At 45.2% G+C, this 23,957-nt stretch overlaps 1 protein-coding gene across 1 annotated transcript in view; it reads right to left on the bottom strand.

Moving 5' to 3' along the window:
• The window catches only part of NPY1R (neuropeptide Y receptor Y1), a 127,674-nt gene that overhangs the window by 2,886 nt on the left and 100,831 nt on the right, over positions 1-23,957 (bottom strand). Inside the window, exon 2 of the mRNA XM_075335175.1 lies at positions 1,306-2,134. Coding sequence (XP_075191290.1) covers positions 1,306-1,983 — 678 coding nt within the window. The 5' untranslated portion in view covers positions 1,984-2,134. The remainder of the gene's footprint in view (positions 1-1,305; positions 2,135-23,957) is intronic.

The following is a 23,957-nucleotide window of genomic DNA, read 5'->3' as shown; positions in this document are numbered from 1 at the left end:
AAGCCGCTGGAACAACAAACATCCCCTTACCTGCGTCCCGACAGCAATGCGGAATGAAGAAGGTGGATGGGATGTTACGTCCCGCTCATCTCTGCCCCTCCACTTATATTGGCTGGCCGATTAGTGACGTCGCGGTGACGTCGCGGTAACGCCGAACGCTCGGGGCGGGTGCTATCGCGCTGGACATCGCTAGCCGATGCTAGCGATGTCGCAACATGCAAAGTACCCCAAAGTCCAAAATACTCAAAGATCTTGATTCAGGTCTACAATGATCACTACTGCCCTGTAAATTCCTCTATACTGCTGCCGCTTGTCTTTCTACATAAAAATGAATTAAGATCCAGAATCACTTTCTGTGTACTGTGATGTGTATAGCAGAGACGAGAGCAGATCATCTTCTCCCCCCAAGTAAACAATAAACCCAGAGGTGAAAACTGGTGAAAATGCAAGATTAAAGTTATCTAGAGACCAGATAGAGTGCCATTCTTCATGTACTCTCTTTGAAAACACAGTCAACTTAACTTATAAGAGACAATAATTTTTGGTATTGTGAAGATCCATGGTTGCAGGACTAATTTCATGAACAATTAACAAAGCTGTGTCTTGATACAAACTACTCTGTGTCAACTTCCTACCAACTAGCAGTAAAAAATTAAGATTCCCATTGAATGACTGAAAGCTGAAAACCATGAGGAGTTGATGTAAAAAGTATATTTTAAAATTGTATTCCTTTTTTTATACCATTAGCAATCTTCCTATGCTTAAATCTTATACTCTTTTAGGCAAATGCTTGGCATCTTAAGACTTTGTGGCTTAAAACATTAGCTTATTGTGGTATTTAAAAAGGTTGGCCACTACTTTAACATTGATGGCCTGTCCTTAGGATAGATCCTCAATGTCTGAATAGCCGGGGTCCAACACCCTCTATTCTCACAGATCAGCTGTTTTCAGTGTCGGCTAGAAATGCTTCATGCCGGAGCTACCCTATCTTCTGATAGTGGCCACTGCCAGGTACTACACATTTGCCTCCTATTGATTTGAATGGAAGGCGGATGTGCTGCCACTATCAGTAGGTGAGGCAACTCCGGAATTGAGCACTTCCGGCCACCCGCTGCCACCCCATAGGCAATCAATGTTAAAGTAGTGGACAACCTCTTTAAGGATTCAATTAAATAAGATGGCAGAAATATTTTATATCATACATGATAGTTGTATTCAGAATAATATTGATTCCATACAAAATAAATTAAAGAACCAATAGCAAAACTGGGCAAAAGAATAAATCAAGATTATGATCAAGAATACCTTTGTATAGCAGATAAAAATAAAGAAGAGCGGCCCGAGGTACTGTACTACAAATAGCAAAGTTGTATATGAAAGTCTGAATTTCTCCTTTGGAAACTCTTGCATGCAGACATATTTTCCAATGTATGAATCAATGCTTATATTCCGAAATGGTTCATCTGTTAAAGAATTGTATATCATAAAAGGCAAAGAACCAGCCATGGCTACAATCCATATTGCTGTGATTCCAACGCAAGCATGTCTGTTATTTGGTCTCCATCCACGAGGATTTATGATGAGTTGATGACGCTCAACAGCAATGAGGACCAAAGAGAAAATAGAAACTGTGACCGAAACACACTGAATATATTCGTTCAGCTTACACATTACTTCACCAAAAATCCAATGATCCATCAGGGTGTAAACCAAAGTAAATGGGAGACACATTATTGTTGCCAAAAGGTCAGAACATGAAAGGTTTACAATAAGAATATTGGTGACGTTGCGCATCTCTTTTTGCTTCAAAATAATGATAATAAGAGCCAAATTTCCAGAAAGTCCAAGTATGATAACAACTCCATAGGCCAAAGATAAAGTAAAAATTATTGCCAATGGCAAAGTACAGTCTTCGTCCAACTGCATATTTTGGAAGAATGATTCATTTGTCGACTGATTGTTGTAACCTGTTGAGAAATTCATCTTGCAAATTGTGTTGACAGTGACACCAATGACACCAAAAAGTAGAACGGAAACTAAGATGCTTCAGTGCTGCAAATGATATGATTTTCTAGCTTCCATTCTGCAGGAGGTAATCAGTAAAGTGTTCATGATGAGACCAACTATGGATAATCTGTGGAAACATGAAATGCAAAATAAAGTTACGCTTCATATATTCCTTTTTCTAGTGTGTACAAAGCAGTTTGGAAATAAACACATAATGCTGTTCTCATGTTTAATTATGCTATCCATAAATCCGACTTCAGCATTTGCTAAATGGCTGTCGAGCTGCTTAACTCATTCAAATTTTCCAAATCTAATTCAATTTTTTTTTGGTGGGACAAAGAATGACAATTTTCTAAACAATAATAATCAATGATATAGCCTTATGGATTGCAGCAGTTACCTGTAATAGTCACCATGTTACTATGTCTACCCCAAAAAGTCAACAGCACAGTATGAACAGTAGTAATCACAATACAAAAGGCTTTTCAGACCTTAATAACAAAGCTGACATTAAATTACTTGCTCCTGATTGCCTAATGGAAGACAACAAGGGATTTCCACAAAGTCCTGTAAATTCTGGGAGCCAACAGAGCTTGATATTTCTACAGAATATCTGAATTTTTGGTTTAATGTAGAGTTCATAGTTACAGTAATTCACATTTGTTAATAGGGAATTGATTGAAAAATGCTTCAAAACTTGATTGATACAAAAATGCTAGTGCATGCCCTCATAATCTCCCCTTTTGATTACTGCAACATCCTCCTCTGTGGCCTCCCTGCCTACCATGTCGCACTTCTCCAGTCCATTCTTAATTCTGTTGCCTGAATGATCCACCTCTCTCCTCAACACCACCCCACTTCTCCTCTCTGGAAATCCCAATCATCCACTGTATCCAATTCAAACTACTAACACTGACCTACAAAACCATCCATAATCTGTCTCTTCTGTATATCTCCGAACTAATCTCCCACTACACTCCAACACAAAACCTCCGGTCCTCCCAAGATCTCCTTCTCTCCTCTTCTCTCATTCGCTCCTCATGCAACCACCTCCAGCACTTCTCCTGAGCATTTCCTGTCTTCTGGAATGAACTGCCTTAACACGTCAGACTATCTACTACACTTGCAAGCTTCAAACGGAACCTGATAACTCATCTGTTCAGAAATGCCTATAATCTCCAATGACCCCACCGCCTCACCACCGTGCCGAAACTGCCACCCGACCAACACCCCACCTACTGTCTCCTCTTAAAAATCCTATAGAATGTAAGCCTGCAAGGGCAGGGTCCTCTTCCCTCTATACCAGTCTGTCTATTGTAATTTGTATATGCATTCTGTAAGTAAGTAAGTAACCCCTTCTCATGTACAGCACCATGGAATCAATGGTGCTCTATAAATAAATAATAATAATAATAATAAAAAAATTCAAGGTACATTGAATTTGCCTTGCATTTTACAAAAAAAACACCAATAATTATCATGGATCTAAATGTTTTTGGGATTCACTCCATGTTAATCTGCTGGATGGCAGATGATTGTAGAGAGCCAGAAAAGGAGTGAAAAAAAAGAACGTCTTGCCTCTTAAAAATACCAACCATCCCACCCTCCTCTTGTCTGGACCCCAGTGCAGTTTTTTGTTCTTTTCCTTACTGCTCCATCACACACAATGTCCTATACTTATCACATCATTATATACATTGTGCAAGAGCTAGCTTTCTTCTCGGTCAATGATTCTTGTGATCTTGGAGTATTATTTGGCCCTGGCAGCTCTTGCACAAACTGGGATAAATTTAGAGGATGCCACTTGTGGTTAAACAGTACAAAAGAGCTTGGATAGAGCTGTGCAGGTTGAAAAGTTAAGCAGCAAGGTATTATTTTTTTTACCCTAATGCTACTATGGTATAGTCTCTTGAAAGCAAATTAAGGCACATTTGATTTGTATCCAATAATTTCATTGAAAATCATATTTTTTTGCCAAATTCAAGAGAACTGTCAAAGTCCAATGTTGGCAGATTCGCTCATCAGTTTTTGTACAATATCTCTTTAGGCTCCTCTGCACTGAGGTTACTTGCACTGAATCTATGTGTAGGGGTTACCTGATGATCTTTCTATCACAGTAGATTTAGCATTCTGTACTTTATAATGATTGTACCTTTGATATTACAGAAATCACCTCTCCAAGCCCAATTTTTTCATGTCTTTGTATTTATATACAACAGTCAGTCTGATGAAGCAGAGTTGTATGAGAAAAGGTGAGAAGTCTGAACAAGAGGTACATTTCTGACTAATTAAGACAACTGTAGGTATTGTAAGTAAACTGTAGTCACGGGTCACAGCTATGCCCCAGTAGATTTAAGCTTAAAAGCTGCTAATATGATTAATTTAATTAACTGATATTTTAAGAACCATTAGCTGTAATTACTGACTTACATATCAAATTTAACCACATGGATAGGCAAACAGTTAAAAGAGCACTATCCTCAATTTCTTCTATTTCATTGATTTGTGGAACAATTTTTCTTTTTCATTTGTATCTTTCAATCTCTCATCAACCAGCTCCTTTCAACAGATTAGCCAGTGTCCGGAAAACGCAAACACCTTCAGAGAAGTTCTGTGGTACTTGCCCAGTTGGCTGAAGGAAATTTTTTTAATTTTATTTCTCGTGGGGGTGTAACTGTGTATTGGAAAGGCCCAGAAGAAAAAGATAAACTGCCCCAGAATCAGAGGAGCAGCACTAATTGGAGGAATTACTCAATTTAAATGAAAATAAAAAATCCTATGAAAGTTCTTTAAATTTTGTAAGTTTTCTTCTTTGAAAGAAAGAAAGTAATTTTAATTTTTGGAAGCCCTTGCACTTAGCGTATAGGTTTTATAAGTAGGCTTTATTAGTATAGGGCCAGCTTCTGGAGAAGGGATGGTTTACCAGTTTATCATTAAAGGCATATAGGCAAGGTTTCTTTCCTTGACTACTGCAACCTAAATCCAAAAGACCTTTTCCGGGCTCCATGTATTAGATTCTATTCCTTATTAATACTACTGTTTGATGCATATGTAATTTAATAGGCGCAAGGCGTGCAGTAAGGAACAGAGAAGTGGACATGCTGCTGATGGTACATGCACAGGCAGAGGTCATGGGACAGGTGAAACTAGGCCTGCTACATGAGCACAATAAACACGCTCATCCACAAGACCTAGCTTCCTGTCCCACTTTTCAGGGGGGGTGCGTAACAGCATTACTGAAGGCCAGACATTGCAAACTGGTTGTCCAAAAATGTCTCTTCTCGGCTGTATTGCAATTGCTCCTTCTACTTTTATCCAGGCCTTTCACTAAGTTCAAAGGTTTTTACAGTTTTGGAGTCAGAATCTTTTTTAAATTGTACCAGAATTGAATCAGACTCCCTCCTCTAGGTCTATTGCTGGCTGTATTGCAATCGCTTCTTGTAATTTTAGCTGGGCCTTTCACTGAGTTCATAAGCTTTTCCAGTTTGAGAGTCAAAATGTTTTATAAAATTATACCATAATTGAATCAGAGAACCACCTCTACGGGCGAATTTGCACGTTGCGACATTGCACGTGTGATGTCGATCGGGTCAAATCGAAAGTGACGCACATCCGGCGTCGCAGTCGATATCACAACGTGTAAAACCTTTTTGATACGATGAACGAGCGCAAAAGCGTCGTTATCGTATCATCACTGCAGCCTCCGACATTTCCATAATGCCGGTGCAGCGACAGGTGCGATGTTGTTCCTCGCTCCTGCGGCAGCACACATCGCTGTGTGTAAAGCCGCAGGAGCGAGGAACATCACCTTACCTGCCTCTCGGCTGCAATGAGAAGGACGGAGGTGGGCGGGATGTTTACATCCTGCTCATCTCCGCCCTTCCACTTCAATTGGCTGCCTGCCGTGTGACGTCGCTGTGACGCCGCACGACCCGCCCCCTTAGGAAGGAGGCGGGTCGCCGGCCAGAGGGACGTCGCACGGCAGGTATGTGCATGTGAAACTGCCGTAGCGATAATAATCGCTACGCCAGCTTTCACTAGATATTGCACGTGCGACAGGGGCGGGACTATCGCTGCAGCATCGGTAACACATTGTTACCGATGTCGCAGCATGCAAAGCCCGCCTACGTCTCTTGCTGGCTGTATTGCAATCTCTCTTTATAATTTTAGCTAGGCCTATCACTAAGTGCATAGGCCTTCCAGTATCAAAGTGAGAATATTTTTAAAATTGTACCAGAATTGATTAGAGTACATCATCTATGTCTATTGCTGGCTGTATTGCAAATCCCACAGTGCAATTTAATTAAGCCTCTCACTGATTGCATAGGCTTTCCTAGTGTGGGAGTCAGAATGTTTTTAAAATTGTTCCTGAAATGAATCAGAGTCCCTCCTGTATGTCTTTTGCTGGCTATATTGCAATGCCTCCTCGTAATGTTAGTTAGGCTTCTCATTGATTGCATAGGTTCTTCCAATTTGGGACTCAGATGTTTTTTAAAATTGTACTAGAATTTAATCAGAGTCCCTCCTTTACATCTGTTGGTGACTGTATTCCTCCTTGTAATATTTGGATAGGTCTTGCACTTAGTGCATAGGCTTTAGCAGTCTATAAGTCCCACTTAAAAATGAAAGAAAAAAAAAGTTTGAGGCTCTCCTGTACGTGTCTTCCATGATGTATTGCAGTCCCTCCTTCTAATTTTTGGCAGCCCTTGCACTTAGTGCATAGGCTTTATGAGTATAGGATTTTCACTACCTTACAATTTTAACAGAATGTGTATGAGGCCTTCCTTGGTGTCTAATACAGGGTGTATCGATATGCCTCTTCCTTCTAATTTTTGCCAGTGTTTGCAATGATCACATAGGTTTTCTGAGTTTCAGAGTCCCTCATTCATAAATTAAGCAGAATGTGTCTGACCATATAACACATGCCAGATGCCCAGATAAGAAAGTAAAATATTAAAATTGCATTTATCAGTGAATATTTTTTTGAAAATTGAAAGCAATACGAAAGTACAAAACCACAGAAAAAATGCTACATCTGAACATAGCATAACGGGTAGAGTTGAGCGCGGTTCGCGGTTCGAGGTTCTCCAGTTCTAAGCTCGAGTGATTTTGGGGCCTGTTCGAGATCGAACTAGAACTCGAGCTTTTTGCAAAAGCTCGATAGTTCTAGATACGTTCGAGAACAGTTCTAGCAGCAAAAAGCAGGGCTTTTTACAGCTACAGTGTGCAGGAGCCATCGCTGGCAGCCTGCCACAAGCTGGTAACCAAGATAAACATCGGGTATCCAAGCAAAACGCTTTGGTTAGTAACCCGATGTTTATCTTAGTTACGTGCAGGAAGCCCACACTTTCCCGCTCAGCTCGCTCTGCCCCCTCCTGCCCGCGGCATGTACACATACATACACACACACACACACACACACACACACACACAAGGTCCCGCTCGGATTACCTGCGGTGATGAAGTCCCGCCATCCCGACCTCAGCGCTGTCATTGTCCTCCATGGCCGCCGCTTGTCACATCACCTCTCGCTTCCGACCCGAGACTGACTAGCGGTGACGTCACGGACCTCTCGCGATACTTGATGTGAAGGCGCCGGTCATTGACCTCAGTGACAGGGGCTGTCAGTGTGCTGGAGATCAGCGCAGGTAATGTACCTCGCTGACAGCAGCACTTGTCATGCCCTGCAGTGACCTGGGCTGACCCATTGATGTTAGCTCAGGTCACTGCATTGCTCTCCCAGCCAATGGAGAACATTCAACTCTTCATTGACTGGGACAGTGTGGATCGTCATGGCAACCCCTTGGATTACAGCAGACCTGGATTTGTTTTTCATTCTAATAAATTGGTTAAAGAGGGAATGTTTTGGGGAGTGTTTTTTCAAATAAAAATGTGTTTGTCGTCTATTTTTTTTATTACTGACTGGGTTGGTGATGTCGGGTATCTGATAGACGCCTGACCTCACCAACCCCAGGGCTTGATGCCAGGTGACATTACACATCTGGTATTAACCCCATATATTACCCCGTTTGCCACCGCACCAGGGCGCGGGATGAGCTGGGGCGAAGCACCAGGATTGGCGCATCTAATGGATGCGCCACTTCTGGGGCGGCTGCGGCCTGCTATTTTTAGGCTGGAGAGAGTCCAATAACCATGGACCTCCCTAGTCTGAGAATATCAGGCCCCAGCTATCTGCTTTACCTTGGCTGGTGATCCAATTTTGGGGGACCCCTACGTGTTTTTTTTTTAAATTATTTATTTAATTTAAAATAACAGCGTGGGGTGCCCTCAGTTTTGGATTACCAGCCAAGGTGAGGTTGCCAGCTGTGGTCTGCAGGCTGCAGCCGTCTGCTTTACCCTAGCTGGCTACAAAACTAGGGGTAACCCTACGTCATTTTTTTTTTCATTTTTTTGGCTAAATACAAAGCTAAGCACCCCTTAGTGCCACATGAAAGGTACCAAAGGGTGCTCCACTTTTTCTCCATTTTTTTCTCCACTTTTTCTCCACTTTTTCTCCTTTTTTTTCTCCACTTTTTCTCCACTTTTTCTCCATTTTTTCTCCACTTATTCTCCACTTTTTCTCCACTTTTTCTCCTTTTTTTCTCCACTTTTTCTCCACTTTTTCTCCACTTTTTCTCCACTTATTCTCCACTTTTTCTCCACTTATTCTCCACTTTTTCTCCATTTTTTTCTCCACTTTTTCTCCACTTTTTCTCCACTTTTTCTCCACTTTCTCTCCATTTTTTTCTCCACTTTTTCTCCACTTTTTCTCCACTTTTTCTCCATTTTTTTCTCCACTTTTTCTCCACTTTTTCTCTACTTTTTCTCCACTTTTTCTCCACTTTTTCTCCACTTATTCTCCACTTTTTCTACATTTTTTTCTCCACTTTTTCTCCACTTTTTCTCCACTTTTTTCTCCACTTTTTCTCCACTTTTTCTCCACTTTTTCTCCTTTTTTTTCTCCACTTTTTCTCCATTTTTTTCTCCACTTATTCTCCACTTTTTCTCCACTTTTTCTCCATTTTTTCTCCATTTTTTTCTCCACTTTTTCTCCACTTTTTCTCCACTTTTTCTCCATTTTTTCTCCACTTTTTTCTCCACTTTTTCTCCACTTTTTCTCCTTTTTTTTCTCCACTTTTTCTCCACTTTTTCTCCATTTTTTTCTCCACTTATTCTCCACTTTTTCTCCACTTTTTCTCCACTTTTTCTCCACTTATTCTCCACTTATTCTCCACTTTTTCTCCATTTTTTTCTCCACTTTTTCTCCACTTTTTCTCCACTTTTTCTCCACTTTTTCTCCATTTTTTTCTCCACTTTTTCTCCACTTTTTCTCCACTTTTTCTCCACTTTTCTCCACTTATTCTCCACTTATTCTCCACTTATTCTCCATTTTTTTCTCCACTTTTTCTCCATTTTTTCTCCACTTTTTCTCCACTTTTTCTCCACTTTTTCTCTGTTCTTTTTCTATGGTCGTTCTACCCATTAGCTCTGCCATGCATAGTGTAGCTCTACACCTACTGCACATGTTACTTTATGATTGACATCTCTTTTGTACCAGAGCTGTCTAAGTCTACTCTGACCCCATATTTGTCATTACTATATTGTCCTTGTACTGTATTATGACATTTGTATCATGTGTTTCATTTCTTGCTGTGTTGCAATTTTTTTTGCTGCATCCCAATTGTACCTCTACATTGTTCTAGTTTATGTTATTGTTCTCTCACTCTTATGTGATACTGATTATTGTCATTTTTCATGATTACATGCAGATAAGTTCAATCTGACGAAGGCTCAGGCCGAAACGTCATTTGTAACTTGTTTTGGACAAAAACATATATGCTTATGAAAAAAATGTTTTTCTTAATATGGACCAATAAAGAGTGATTTTGCATTACTATCCGTTGTGACTTACTGACTTAGTCTGGGAGATTTAGAGTGCCGAGGTTACTCACTAATTTTATCTATTATTACCTCTGAGCACCTATATACCAGTGAGCAGAGCTTCCTCTACAGTAGTTCTCCTGATTAGGCATGCCCTTACCTCATGAGCAGGGCATTGCAGCTTTGGTAGCAACCATTACGACATGGACTCTGCTTCTGTGGACCCAGGGAGAGTGAGTGCAGATTCATTGCACCCACACTCCTCACATGAAGGGTCCGTACTCCTAGAAAATGGGGGATACGTTCCCTGAGTGTCTCCCCCCCATATTCTAGACGGTCCAGAGTCATCGTGGGACCCTGTTACATCTCGTGGCTCTCCTGAGGCAAGGACTGAGGCAGTCTCCCATTCCTTGCTTGCCACGAGCATTCCTGCTCAGCAGCGCCGAAGGTCTGCCAGACTGCGCAGTGTGCAGGAGATACCTTCTCAGAGAGGCAGCAGAAGGGTGACACCTAGTGGTTCTCCTGTTACAAGGAGTGAAGCGGTCTCCCATTCCTGGCCTGCCGCAGACTCTCCTGCTCAGCGGCCCCGAAGGTCTGCGAGGCTGCGCAATGTGCAGAGGTTTACTGCTCAGGGAAGCAGTGAGATTCCCGTTATCTTGGCACATTGTGAGACCGAGGATCCCGCCTCTATTTCCCAGAGGCAGGAGGGTGAGCATGTGCAATGCGTGGTGGGTCCTGATTCGCTCACTGACGTCACACGGCTTGATGACAAGGCTGGTGACGTGGTGAATCCTGACTGGCCAGGCTGGGACGTCGTGGATCCTGATTGGGTCAAGTCCGTCATCTCCGCCTCGCGCCCGCCCTCGGGTGGAGCTGCACCTCCTTAAAAGCTCCCCCTGCCATCATGGCGGTGCGCGACCGTCCTTCTATGTTTGGATGTCTGGCAGCGTGCTGCCACGCCACTGCTCAGGCATTACTGTCTCTTGTGGGCTTGGCCCTTGCTGCTCCGGCAGTACCTCGTTTGCAGGCCGTGTTCCTGCCTTGCTGCTCCGGCAGTACCCCCGTCAACAGGCCGTGTTCCTGTCCCAGGTGAGCTCCTCAAGTCTCCTTTGGACTCACCTGGTTATTGAAAGCACACGTGCGTGGGCACCTCTGTGCTACCCTCGTGCCATATTCTCGTGACTTCCACTGGCACACGTGCGTGGGCACCTCTGTGCTTCCCCGTGCAACAGGTACACCGAGCAGTGAGATCTGTGTCATACAACCCTCACGGGTTAGGGCAGATCGGTGTACATAGATCGTCTGTGACATTCCAGACGATCGCTAGCAGCAACCCGCTCACTCTTCACCCACCATAGCGGCGGTCCCTTGCACCGCACATTAGACCTTGACCGGCGGAAGCAGTCCATTTCCCATCTTGGCACGCTTCCCCGGGTCCCCCTCGTAACATTACGGTCGCGCCAAAGGTCTGGCTATGGCTGAAGAGCAGCAGCAGTTGCTGCGTTATGTGCAGCAGTTGGAGTCACGATTGGCAGCAGTGGAGCAGTCTTCCTCCGATAAGACTACTCTGACGACAGTCGCCACCCAGGCGGCTACCCAGGCTGTGCTATTGGGCGGAAGGTCTCCTCGCCTTGCGCTTCCAGAGCGCTTTAGCGGCAACAGCTCTGAGTGCCGTGGTTTTATAAACCAGGTTACCACCTACTTAGAGCTGTCCGCGACTCTTTACGCTACCGAGAAGGCGAAGGTAGCCTTCGTCCAGTCCCTGCTCACAGGGAGAGCGCTGAAGTGGTCCACGCCGTTGTGGGAGCGCGGAGATCGTGTGGTGAATAAGTTAGCAGCTTATCTTGGGGCCATGAGAATGGTGTTCCTCGGGCCTCAAGTCACCCACGATTCCGCGCTGCGCCTCCTACGACTTCGGCAAGGGTCTGCTTCAGTCGGGGACTTTGCTGTACATTTTAGGACACTGGCCGCAGAGCTGGACTGGCCGGATAAGGTCCTTGTCCCTGTGTTTTGGGAGGGCCTGGCAGGGTTTGTCAAAGACGCACTGGCCACACGTGAGGTGCCTGCCACTTTAGAGTCCTTGATTCAGGTTGCCTCTCTCATAGACATCCGCCAGGCGGAGCGAAGGCTCGAGGTCTCTTCAGCACCCACGTCTTCTCGGCCTAAAAAGCGTCTGACTCCCGTCTTCCATCAGACAGGTCCCCCAGCCAGTCCTGTAGGCGACTCCGTGGAGTCAATGGAGGTGTCCAAGGTGGTCTCCTCTGCCCCAGGTTCTCGGTCTTGTGTCATCTGCTTTTCCTGTGGGCAGAGGGGACACATAGCTACCCGATGTCCCAAACCGTCGGGAAAAGACAGCGTCTAGTTTCTATCAGAGGGGGGACTCTAGACGCTACTTCTCCCTCTAGGTTGACTATCAGCGCCCAGTTGCAGTTCGGCACTACTCTCTTCTCTGCCCTGGCTTGCTTGGACTCAGGCGCTGAAGGCAATTTCATCTCGACCTCCCTGGCAACCCGATACTCAGTTCCCCTGGTTCTGTTGCCCAAGCCACTCAGGGTCCGGGTAGTCGACGGGTCCATACTACTCGATCCTATCACCCAGATCACCATCCCTCTCAGGATGGATGTACCACCGGGACACCATGAGCAGGTGTCCTTCCTGGTGCTTCCAGGGGGGACGGATGAGATCCTACTGGGTCTTCCCTGGTTGAGACAGCATGCTCCTATACTCAACTAGGCAACAGGGGAGATCTCATCCTGGGCAGGATCCTGTAGAGAGCACCTCGTGACTACCGAACCACCCGCTACCATTAGGTCGGTTGGGTCCTCAGGGAATACTGAGGGGCCGGGTTTACCGAGACCTTATGAGGCCTACAGGGATGTCTTTTCCAAAAGGGCCGCAGATACTCTTCCTCCCCACCGGCTATATGATTGCCGAATAGACCTGAAGCCAGGCTCCGAGCCCCCCAGGGGCAGAGTGTATCCACTCTCTGCTCCAGAGACGGAGGCTATGTCCAAATATATTCAGGACAGCCTGGCGAAGGGGTTCATTCGCAAGTCTATTTCACCGGCTGGTGCAGGGTTCTTTTTTGTGCAAAAGAAGGAAGGGGATCTGCGCCCCTGTATCGATTACAGGGGATTAAATGCAATCACAATCAAGAACAAATACCCTTTGCCCCTCATTACTGAGCTATTTGATCGATTCCGCGGGGCAAAGGTCTTCACAAAGCTGGATCTACGCGGGGCGTATAATCTAGTTCGAGTCCGAAAGGGCGATGAGTGGAAGACCGCCTTTAACACCAGGGACGGTCACTACGAGTATCTAGTAATGCCCTTCGGACTCTGCAATGCCCCCGCCGTATTTCAAGACTTTGTGAATGACATTTTCCGGGATTTGTATCTTTCCGTGGTTGCATACCTGGATGACATTCTTATCTTCTCCCCCGATCTTACCACCCATCGGAGGGATGTCATCCGAGTACTTAAGAGGCTCCGCACCCATTCGTTATATGCTAAGCTGGAAAAGTGCGTTTTTGAACAGGAATCCTTGCCGTTCCTGGGGTACATAGTGTCCAGTCAGGGGTTAGCAATGGATCCGGGGAAGTTGGAGACAGTGATAAACTGGCCTGAGCCCCGCTCGCTGAAAGCGATCCAGCGATTCTTGGGGTTTATCAATTATTATCGCCAGTTCATTCCCAACTTCTCGACGGTGGCAGCACCCATCATTGCCCTTACCCGCAAGGGCGCTAATCCCAAAGCATGGACACGGGAAACGGTAGAGGCATTTCACACTCTCAAAACTCACTTCTCCAGAGCTCCCATCCTTCATCGTCCAGACATCTCCAAACCCTTCCTACTGGAGGTAGACGCCTCTTCGGTCGGTGCAGGTGCAGTCCTGTACCAGAAAAACGAACGAGGAAGGAAACATCCGTGTTTCTTTTTCTCCAACACCTTTTCTCCGGCCGAGAGGAACTACTCCATAGGGGATAGGGAGTTACTGGCGATGAAACTAGCATTCCAGGAATGGCGGCATCTCCTGTAGGGTGCAAAGCATCCATTTGAGGTTTTTTCTGACCACAAAAACCTCACATACCTCCAGACAGCACAACGCCTGAACCCAAGGCAGGCCCGTTGGTCTTTATTCTTCTCCCAGTTCCGCTTTATTATCCGCCACCTGGCCGGTGAGAAGAACGTATGGGCCGATGCCTTGTCACGTTGTATGGTTGTGTTGGAGGAGGACGAGGAGGAGCCTCGTCTTATACTACCCCCGGACAGCTTGAGGATGGTCACTCCCACTTCTTTGGACCAGGTGCCACCTGGCAAAACCCTCGTTCCCCCTGAACTACGGAACAAGGTGCTATCGTGGGCCCATGCCTCCAAGGTCGGGGGTCACTTCGGGGTCAAAAGGACCAGAGACCTGGTGACCAGGCATTATTGGTGGCCGAGACTACCCCAGGACATACAGGAATATGTGGGAGCCTGTATGTCGTGTGCTCGGAATAAGCCGTCCCGGCAGAGACCGGCAGGTCTTCTTCACCCACTGCCAGTGCCGGATCGTCCCTGGGAAGTGGTAGGGATGGACTTCCTGGGAGATCTGCCCAAGTCAGCAGGGCACAGGGTCGTATGGGTCATCACGGACCACTTCTCTAAAATGGTCCACTTGGTGCCTCTCCCACGACTCCCGACGTCACGTGCTCTCGCCACCTTGTTCATTCGGCATGTATTTAGGTTGCATGGCATGCCTGACAAGGTGGTGAGCGACCGGGGTCCCCAGTTCGCGTCTCGCTTCTGGAGAGAGCTCTGTAAGCTCCTGCAGATAGAGCTGAACATCTCCTCCGCATACCATCCCGAGACCAATGGACTAGTGGAGAGGACTAATCAGACCTTGGTAACTTACCTCCGCCATTTTATATCCGCGCACCACGACAACTGGGCTAACCTCCTTCCTTGGGCCGAATTTGCCATTAACAATTCGGTCTATGAATCCTCTGGCCAGACTCCGTTCCTACTCAATAATGGACAACATCCCAGAATCCCGGTTCCGATGCCCATTACGTCACCCGATACTAGAGTGGAGGATTGGGCGACCAAGGCCCGGGAGATCTGGGATGACACCCAAGAGGCTCTTAAAAGGGCTAAAGACCGGATGGTGACAACGGCTGATGTTCGCCGCCGCCCTGCACCATCCTTCGCCCCTGGTGACCTAGTATGGCTGTCCTCTAAAAATGTTAACCTACGGGTACAGGCAGCCAAATTCGCCCCTAGGTATCTGGGTCCGTTTAAAGTACTACAGCAGGTAAACCCAGTGGCATATCGACTACAGCTCCCTCCACGCTGGGCTATAGCCAACACCTTTCACGTGTCCCTCCTGAAACCCGTACGACTTAATAAATTCTCGGGGTCCCTGCTGGCTCAAACCGACTCCCCGTCCGACGACCCTGAGGTGGCAAAACTTGTGGAGACAAAAGTCATACAGGGCAAGAGGTACTACCTCGTGGAGTGGGCCGGCCGTGGTCCGGAGCATAGATCCTGGGAGTTGGAGGATCATATCCGCGCCCCGGGTTTGATAGCGGCCTTCGAGCACGGACAGGGGGGGGGGCCTAGACGGGGGGGTAATGTTACATCTCTTGGCTCTCCTGAGGCAAGGACTGAGGCAGTCTCCCATTCCTTGCCTGCCACGAGCATTCCTTCTCAGCAGCGCCGAAGGTCTGCCAGACTGCGCAGTGTGCAGGAGATACCTTCTCAGAGAGGCAGCAGAAGGGTGACACCTAGTGGTTCTCCTGTTACAAGGAGTGAAGCGGTCTCCCATTCCTGGCCTGCCGCAGACTCTCCTGCTCAGCGGCCCCGAAGGTCTGCGAGGCTGCGCAATATGCAGAGGTTTACTGCTCAGGGAAGCAGTGAGATTCCCGTTATCTCTGCACATTGTGAGACCGAGGATCCCGCCTCTATTTCCCAGAGGCAGGAGGGTGAGCATGTGCAATGCGTGGTGGGTCCTGATTCGCTCACTGACGTCACACGGCTTGATGACAAGGCTGGTGACGTGGTGAATCCTGACTGGTCAGGCTGGGACGTCGTGGATCCTGATTGGGTCAAGTCCGTCATCTCCGCCTCGCGCCCGCCCTCGGGTGGAGCTGCAGCTCCTTAAAAGCTCCCCCTGCCATCATGGCGGCGCGCGACCGTCCTTCTATGTTTGGATGTCTGGCAGCGTGCTGCCAAGCCACTGCTCAGGCATTACTGTCTCTTGTGGGCTTGGCCCTTGCTGCTCCGGCAGTACCTCGTTTGCAGGCCGTGTTCCTGCCTTGCTGCTCCGGCAGTACCCCCGTCAACAGGCCGTGTTCCTGTCCCAGGTGAGCTCCTCAAGTCTCCTTTGGACTCACCTGGTTATTGAAAGCACACGTGCGTGGGCACCTCTGTGCTACCCTCGTGCCATATTCTCGTGACTTCCACTGGCACACGTGCGTGGGCACCTCTGTGCTTCCCCATGCAACAGGTACACCGAGCCGTGAGATCTGTGTCATACAACCCTCACGGGTTAGGGCAGATCGGTGTACATAGATCGTCTGTGACATTCCAGACGATCGCTAGCAGCAACCCGCTCACTCTTCACCCACCATAGCGGCGGTCCCTTACACCGCACAGTAGACCTTGACCGGCGGAAGCAGTCCATTTCCCATCTTGGCACGCTTCCCCGGGTCCCCCTCGTAACAGGACCCCTTTATTTTTTTTCTTACAATAAATTGGTGAAAGGGGAAATGTTTTGGGGACTGTTTTTTCAAATAAATTTCTTTTGTCGATTTTTTTGTTTTTGTTAGTACTGACAGTTTATGATGTTGGGTATCTAATAGACGCCATGACATCACAAACTGCTGGGCTTGATCTCAGGTGACTTTACAGCTAGTATCAACCCGATTTATTACCCCGTTTGCCACTGCACCAGGGCACGGGATGAGCTGGGGTGAAGCGCCAGGATTGGCGCATCTAGTGGATGCGCCACGTCTGGGGTGCCTGCGGCCTGCTATTTTTAGGCTGTGAAGGCCCAATAACTATGGACCTTTCCACCCTGAGAATACCAGACCACAGCTGTCCGCTTTACCTTGGCTGGTGATCCAATTTGGGGGGGACCCTACTTTTATTGTGTAATTATTAATATTTATAAAATAATTATAAAAAAGAGCCTGAGGGGACCTCCACATTGGATCCCCAACCACGGTAAAGCTGCCAGCTGTGGTTTTCAGGCTACAGCCATCTGCTTTACCCTAGCTGGCTATCAAAAATGGGGGGACCCAACGTCATTTTTTTTTAACTATTTTTTAAATAGAAAAAATTAATGGGCTTCCCTGTATTTTGATTGCCAACCAAGGTAACGGCAGGCAGATGGGGGTGGCAACCCATAGCTGTCTGCTTTATCTGCGCTGAGAATCAAAAATACCGCGGAGCGCTACGTCATTTTTTTAAAGATTTATTTTTACAGCACTGTGATGTCCAGCAATCAAAATGCAGGGAAGCCCATTTTATTTTTAGTTATTTAAATAAATAATTAAAAAAAATATATATGGACTCCCGCTGCATTTTTTGTATTGCTAGCTAAGGGTAATCCAAGCAGCTACTGGCTGCTAACCCCCACTGCTTGGTGTTACCTTCACTGGCAATGGAAAATCCAGGGAAGCATTTTTTATTTTTTTTGCCAAAAAACTACAAAAAAAAGGACGTGAGCTTCGCCATATTTTTGTATGCTAGCCAGGTACAGCAGGCAGCCACGGGCTGCCTCCAACCCCCAGTTGCCTATTTGTACCCGGCTGGGAACCAAAAATATAGGGAAGCCCGTTTTTTTTTAATTATTTCACTTATTTCATGAAATAATTAAAAAACAAATGACGTGGGCTTCGCCCCATTTTTGTGTCCAGCCGGGTACAACTAGGCAGCTGGGGATTGGAATCCGCAGCACAGGTTAGCCCGAGGTTTCTGGGCGCCTCTACTGCGGATTTCAGTCCGCAGCCGTCCCAGAAAATGGCACTCTCATAGAAGCGCCATCATCTGGCGCTGTATCCAACTCTTCCAACAGCCCTGGAGCCGGGTGGCTTGTTGGGTAATCATGAGTTAATACTGGCTTTGTTTTACTAGCCAGTATTAAGCCAGAGATTCTTAATGTCAGGCACGTTTGACCCGGCCATTAAGAATCTCCAATAAAGGGTTAAAAAAAACACCACACAGAGAAAAAATACTTTAATAGAAATAAATACACAGACACATTAGAGACTCCATCTTTATTACCCCCTGTCAGCCCTCCACGATCCTGCTCTTCTGTCTTCTTTCTTTCTAGTGTAATAGTAGTGACGATTGTAGTGAGGATGAGGTGCACCAGCTCATCACTTGGGGCTGGGGAACCTCCATCCTCACTACAATCCTCACTACAATCGGGAAGCAGCGTGCAGCCTTCACTCCGTGAGTGATCAGTGACATCACCGCTAACTGCGTTGCTATGGCAACGGTGATCTCCGTTAATGACCGGCTGTGTCAGCTGGTCCCTAACGGAACGGGGAGTCGACCGTGTGCTAGAGCATGTCGCCGGTACATGGCGATACACATATGTGCACCGTGTACCGGAGAGATGCACTCGCAGGTCCTACATGACGTGTCATAGTCATGTGACCAGTCTGTAGCCAATGAGATAATAGCCACGTGACTGGTCACATGGCTATTTTGACGTCACGATAGGTCCTGCATCTCTGCTGGCAGTGCAGGTCACCGGGAGGATTCAGCGATCATCGGATGGAATAGCGGCAGGAGACAGAGTGCAGAAGGGATCGCGAGGACCGGTAAGTGTTATGGCAATGTTTATTAACTGTTTGTGTACATTTATCATGCATTTTTATGTGTTTGTGATTGCCTCCCATTATAGCCTATACCTTTGAGTTCGGTTCGTCGAACGTTCGACGAACCGAACTCGAACGGGACCCCCGTTCGGCGAGCCGACCTCGAGCCGAACCGGGACCGGTTCGCTCATCTCTAATAACGGGTGAAGGAGGTTTTTTTTATCTTTCTCTATTTTAATTTGACTTATATACAAGTCATTATACAGGCAAGAATTTTTCCTAACATTTTATCCTGTAAAATACATTTTATCCTTGGTTTTGTATGTTTTTTGTCAGTCTGTGAAAGTGTCATAATACTATGATACCATTGTTCCTACCGTGTTTTTCCATAAATAAGACACTGTCTTATATTTTTTTTGCCCCCCAAAAAAGCGCTAGGGCTTACTTTTGGAGGAGGTCTTATTCTTTGAGAAACACGGTTGGAAGTAAGTTTACCCCCCAAAAAAGCAGACCCCCCACTTCCCAGGAGACTCATACTCACCAGACAAGGACGTCTGCGTGGTTCCAGGTCCTCCTGTGATCTCCGGTCGGTGCTGCACGCCGTCCTACCCTGCTGCTAGCTGACACGCTGACACACACAGAAGATCCCAGACACACACAGCAGATCACACACAGACACACACACACACACACACACACAGCAGATCACAGATATACACAGCAGATCACACACAGCAGATCACACACAGCAGATCACACACAGCAGATCACACACAGCAGATCGCAGGCACACACAGCTGATCACAGATACACACAGCCGATCACAAATACACACAGCTGATCACAGATACACACAGCAGATCACAGATACACACAGCCGATCACAGATACACACACAGCAGATCGCAGATATACACAGCAGATCACACACAGCCGATCGCAGGCACACACAGCCGATCACAGATACACACAGCCGATCACAGATACACACAGCCGATCACAGATACACACACAGCAGATCGCAGATATACACAGGAGATCACACACAGCAGATCGCAGGCACGCACAGCCATCACAGATACACACAGCAGATTGCAGGCAAGCACAGCCATCACAGATACACACATCCGATCGCAGGCACACACAGCCGATCGCAGACACACACACACACAGCCGATTGCACACACACACACACACACACACACACACACACACACATCACATCACATCACATCCAGCACTTACGGCAGCAGAGAATGAGAGCAAGTCACGTGTCCGGCCGCAGGTCCTGTTCGTCGCGCTGCACCGCACTGCCTCTCAGGATTCTCCCGGCGAGAAGAGATCGGTGTCACTGGATGAGGTGAGTGTGTATGCGATCCAATGTGTGTGTGATCCGATGTTTGTGTGTGTGTGTGTGATTTGTTGTTTGGGTGTGAGCCGATGTTTCTGTGTGCGATCTGATTATGTGTGCGATCTGACTGTGTGTGCGATCCGATGTTTCTGTGTGAGATCTGGTGTGTGTGTGTGAGATCTCATTTTGTGTGTGTGTGTGTGTGTGTGTGTGTGAGAGCTGATGTGTGCGGGTGTGTGATCACTGCAGGTCCTGCCGCTCGGCGTCGGGTGAGTGTAATTGCCGGGTGCCGCTGTGTATAATGAAGTGTCCTGCAGAATCTGTATCTTTTTTAGCTGCACGGACACTTCATTATTGATCCGGGACTAGGGCTTATTTTCAGGGGAGGGCTTATATTTAAGCCTTTCTCCGAAAATGCTGACAATCCCTGCTAGGGCTTATTTTTGGAAAAACACGGTAGGAGCGACCCGGGAGTTAGAGATGTGTCCAGTCATCTTCCCTATGTGATGCCATTACATTTGAGCGATGTTTCAATCCATTTTGGTAATTTTCATGCCCCTCTCAAATCTCCTGGAAGGATCTTCTGGAAAAATGCTAGAGTTTCCCATTGACTTCCATTATACTTGTTACTCTAGATAAGCACTCAAGTAGACCGATTTGATCGATTTGAGTACCGAGCAACTGAGCATGTTAGTGTTTGCTCATCACAAATTAAAACAAATGCAACTATTCTTAGCAAAACACTTTTATATAAGTCTGCTAATGACTTTTCCAAGAATAACTATTCTAACATTAAGTTTAGGTCAAGCAGTTCTTCAACTCAAATTTGAAGAAAACAGATGTAGAAAACAAAGTAATTATCTAAAAATAAACAAGTCCATGGAACAAGCTTAATGAGTTATAGCTGCTTAACCAAAAATAAGAGTGGCTCTCTTGAATGCTTGACTGGAACAATTATTTGATTGGCAAAATGGAAAAAAATACTTAAGAAAGTTTAATCATCAGCTAGTAATGATGATTAGCTAAAACATACAAAATCACAATTAAGCTTTTTCTATTGTAACTCACAAGAGAATTACAGATATTATGAATGTACTCTGAAAAGTGGGAATCAATTTGTATATGGGGCAACTCAAGCCAGGACTAACATATAAGCAGGAAAGATGAAATCTCTTGAATTTATTGAATTATTCCATATCAATGATGCAAATCCAATCTTACTAAACTTCTGTAATTTTATTCCCCTATTAAAGACTTCTCTATTTTAGTCAGATGATAGAGAAATCAAAACATTGCAATGACAGCCCATTTTTCAATGACCATTATAATAATAATATTTATTCATTTATATAGCGCTATTAATTCCACAGCGCTTTACATACAATGGCAACACTGTCCCCATTGGGGCTCACAATCTAAGGTCCCTATCAGTATGTTTTTGGAGTGTGGGAGGAAACCCACGCAAACACGGGAAGAACATACAAACTCCTTGCAGATAGTGTCCTTGTTGGGATTTGAACCCAGGACCCCAACGCTGCAAGACTGCAGTGCTAACCACTGGGCCACCGTGCTGCCCTGTTATGCAACGCTTTATCTTTCCTATGATTCATTGTAGGGAAATTTCAATACTTGCTTCAGACTCCCTCAAGATTATAGTTGATTATTATGAGTCCAAATAGCAGGCTTCATGCAAGTCACTTATTGTCTGAAGACTGTTTTAACCCCTTTACGACCAAGGACGTACCAGTACGTCCTTAGTCACGTTGGGGTAATCACTACTGGCTGCTGCAGTGAGTCGGCGGTCATCCATGCACATGTCTGCTTATCGGAACAGCAGTCATGTGTGGCTAACAGGTGCATCTGCGATCCCCCCATGCCTGTTAACTCTTTAGATCATGGTGTAAAAATGTGACAGCCCTATTTAAATGGCAGTGGCAGGAAACGCGATGTTCTCCGCTTCCATCGAAGGCCCCGTGAAGCGATGATTGATGAGGAGCCGATGGTTGCCATTGTAGCGAAGGGTCATGTGTTGACCCCGTCACTATCGGGACTTATTTCCTGTCAAAGCTGACAGAGCACCAGCTCTTACAGGAAACAAGCATTTCTGCTGATCAGAGCTGTGCAGCTCTGATCAACAGAAAGCACAAGCAATCAGCATATGTAGTGATAAAGTTCCCTAGGGGGACTAGTAAAATAAAGAAAAAAGTGGAAAAAAGTTTTTAAAAATATGAAAAAATAAGAAAAAATGAAAAGTTTAAATCACCCCACATTCAAACCATTGAAAATAAAACAGTTAAAAACAATAAAAAATATACACATATTTGGTATCGCCACATTCAGAAATGCCCGATCTATCAAAATATCAAATCAATTATTCTGATCGGTACACGATGTGTCAATAAAAAAATTCCAAACGACAAAATTATGTTTTTTACCAACATGAGGCATCATATGGACCTATCAGTTTTACTATATAGTGAACATGGTGAATAAAATATCCCAAAACAATTGCGCAATTGCACTTTTTTTGCAATTTCACTGCACTTGGATTTTTTTCCCCATTTTGCAGTATGCTATATGGTAAAACTAATGATTTATTTCAAAAGTACAATTCGTCCTGCAAAAAACAAGTCCTCATATGACAAAATTGATGAAAAAAAAAAGTTAGTGCTCGCAGAAGAAGGGGAGCAAAAAATGAAAATGAAAAACGGAAAATCGCCCAGGGGTGAAGGGCTTTAAAACTGGACAACCCTTTTACGATTTTAATTTTGGTCCAGTGTTATTCTTGGCGTTAAATGAAGTGTGTCATCAGAAAATTATTTACATCAGCTTTTTAAGTTACAACTAAATTTTAAAACTTTTTTGGTAATATTTTTTTCTCCATATGAAATATGTAAAAAAAAGCCACACAAAATTAATAGTCTTGCAATTTCCACACTGGCCACTAGGGCTAGTTTATACTCACACATCCTGTCCTTTCAGGAAGAGGTTGCTTATCATCAGAGGCAGGATTACAATCACAGGTAACATCTCTATACACAGCTGATAACACCGGTTACACCAATCACAATAGGTAATTTCCCACTTTCCCGTCACTGACTTTTGCTCACTCGCATTAGATACTTCAGTATAAAAAATAGGGTCACTCTGTTTATTGATGCTAATGTACATGTGCTGAAACAACAGAGAGTTATAGTCTAAAAAAGTCTGATAGCCAGTGTGAAAATTGCAAAATTACTAATATTTTAATTTTGTAATACAAAATTGTGACTTGAAAAAAAAAAATTGCCCCCCAAAAAATAAAACTAGATTTAACGAAAATACTTAACTTAAACAGTAGGTCATTTTCTTATGACACATTCACTTTAAAGATCAAACTATTGTTTCGAAATTGAATTTAACATATTCCTCATTACATTCCAGCTTATAAAATATAAATCAAAGTGGTTGATGTTATTACATGGCATACTTCATAAAATTTTATTCAGTTATAACTGGCAAAAGCGATTTATGTACCTTCAGCAAATGACATGTCAAACTGAGAAATATGTCTATTCTACCGCAGCTATTCTACACCTTAGACAAATAATATTACTATTTAGCGTACAACAGAAAATAGATTCCAAACTCAGCCATTTATGTAACCTTAAGCCAGTTCTTTTTTTAAGAATTGTTTTTCAGGTTTGCTGTTCTTACCCATTCTTGAACAAGCTTGCAAACACGAACAGCAAGAGAAATATTTCCCAATATAATGATGAAGCTTTGTGATGTAACAGTCACCAGGCTCTTCATGAAAAAAGTTGTTCTGTGTTTCAAAACAAGTTCTGAACTAAATGTGTAGAGATGGCCGGATCTGCCAAAATTAAAATTTTCCTCTTCGCGCTGATTTAATTGGAAAATTGATTTGTA

The sequence above is a fragment of the Anomaloglossus baeobatrachus genome, chromosome 1, assembly GCF_048569485.1.
Source record: "Anomaloglossus baeobatrachus isolate aAnoBae1 chromosome 1, aAnoBae1.hap1, whole genome shotgun sequence".
NCBI classification, from domain to species: domain Eukaryota; kingdom Metazoa; phylum Chordata; class Amphibia; order Anura; family Aromobatidae; genus Anomaloglossus; species Anomaloglossus baeobatrachus.
Note: the sequence above shows the minus strand (reverse complement) of the source record. Positions and strands in the feature narration are given on the sequence as shown.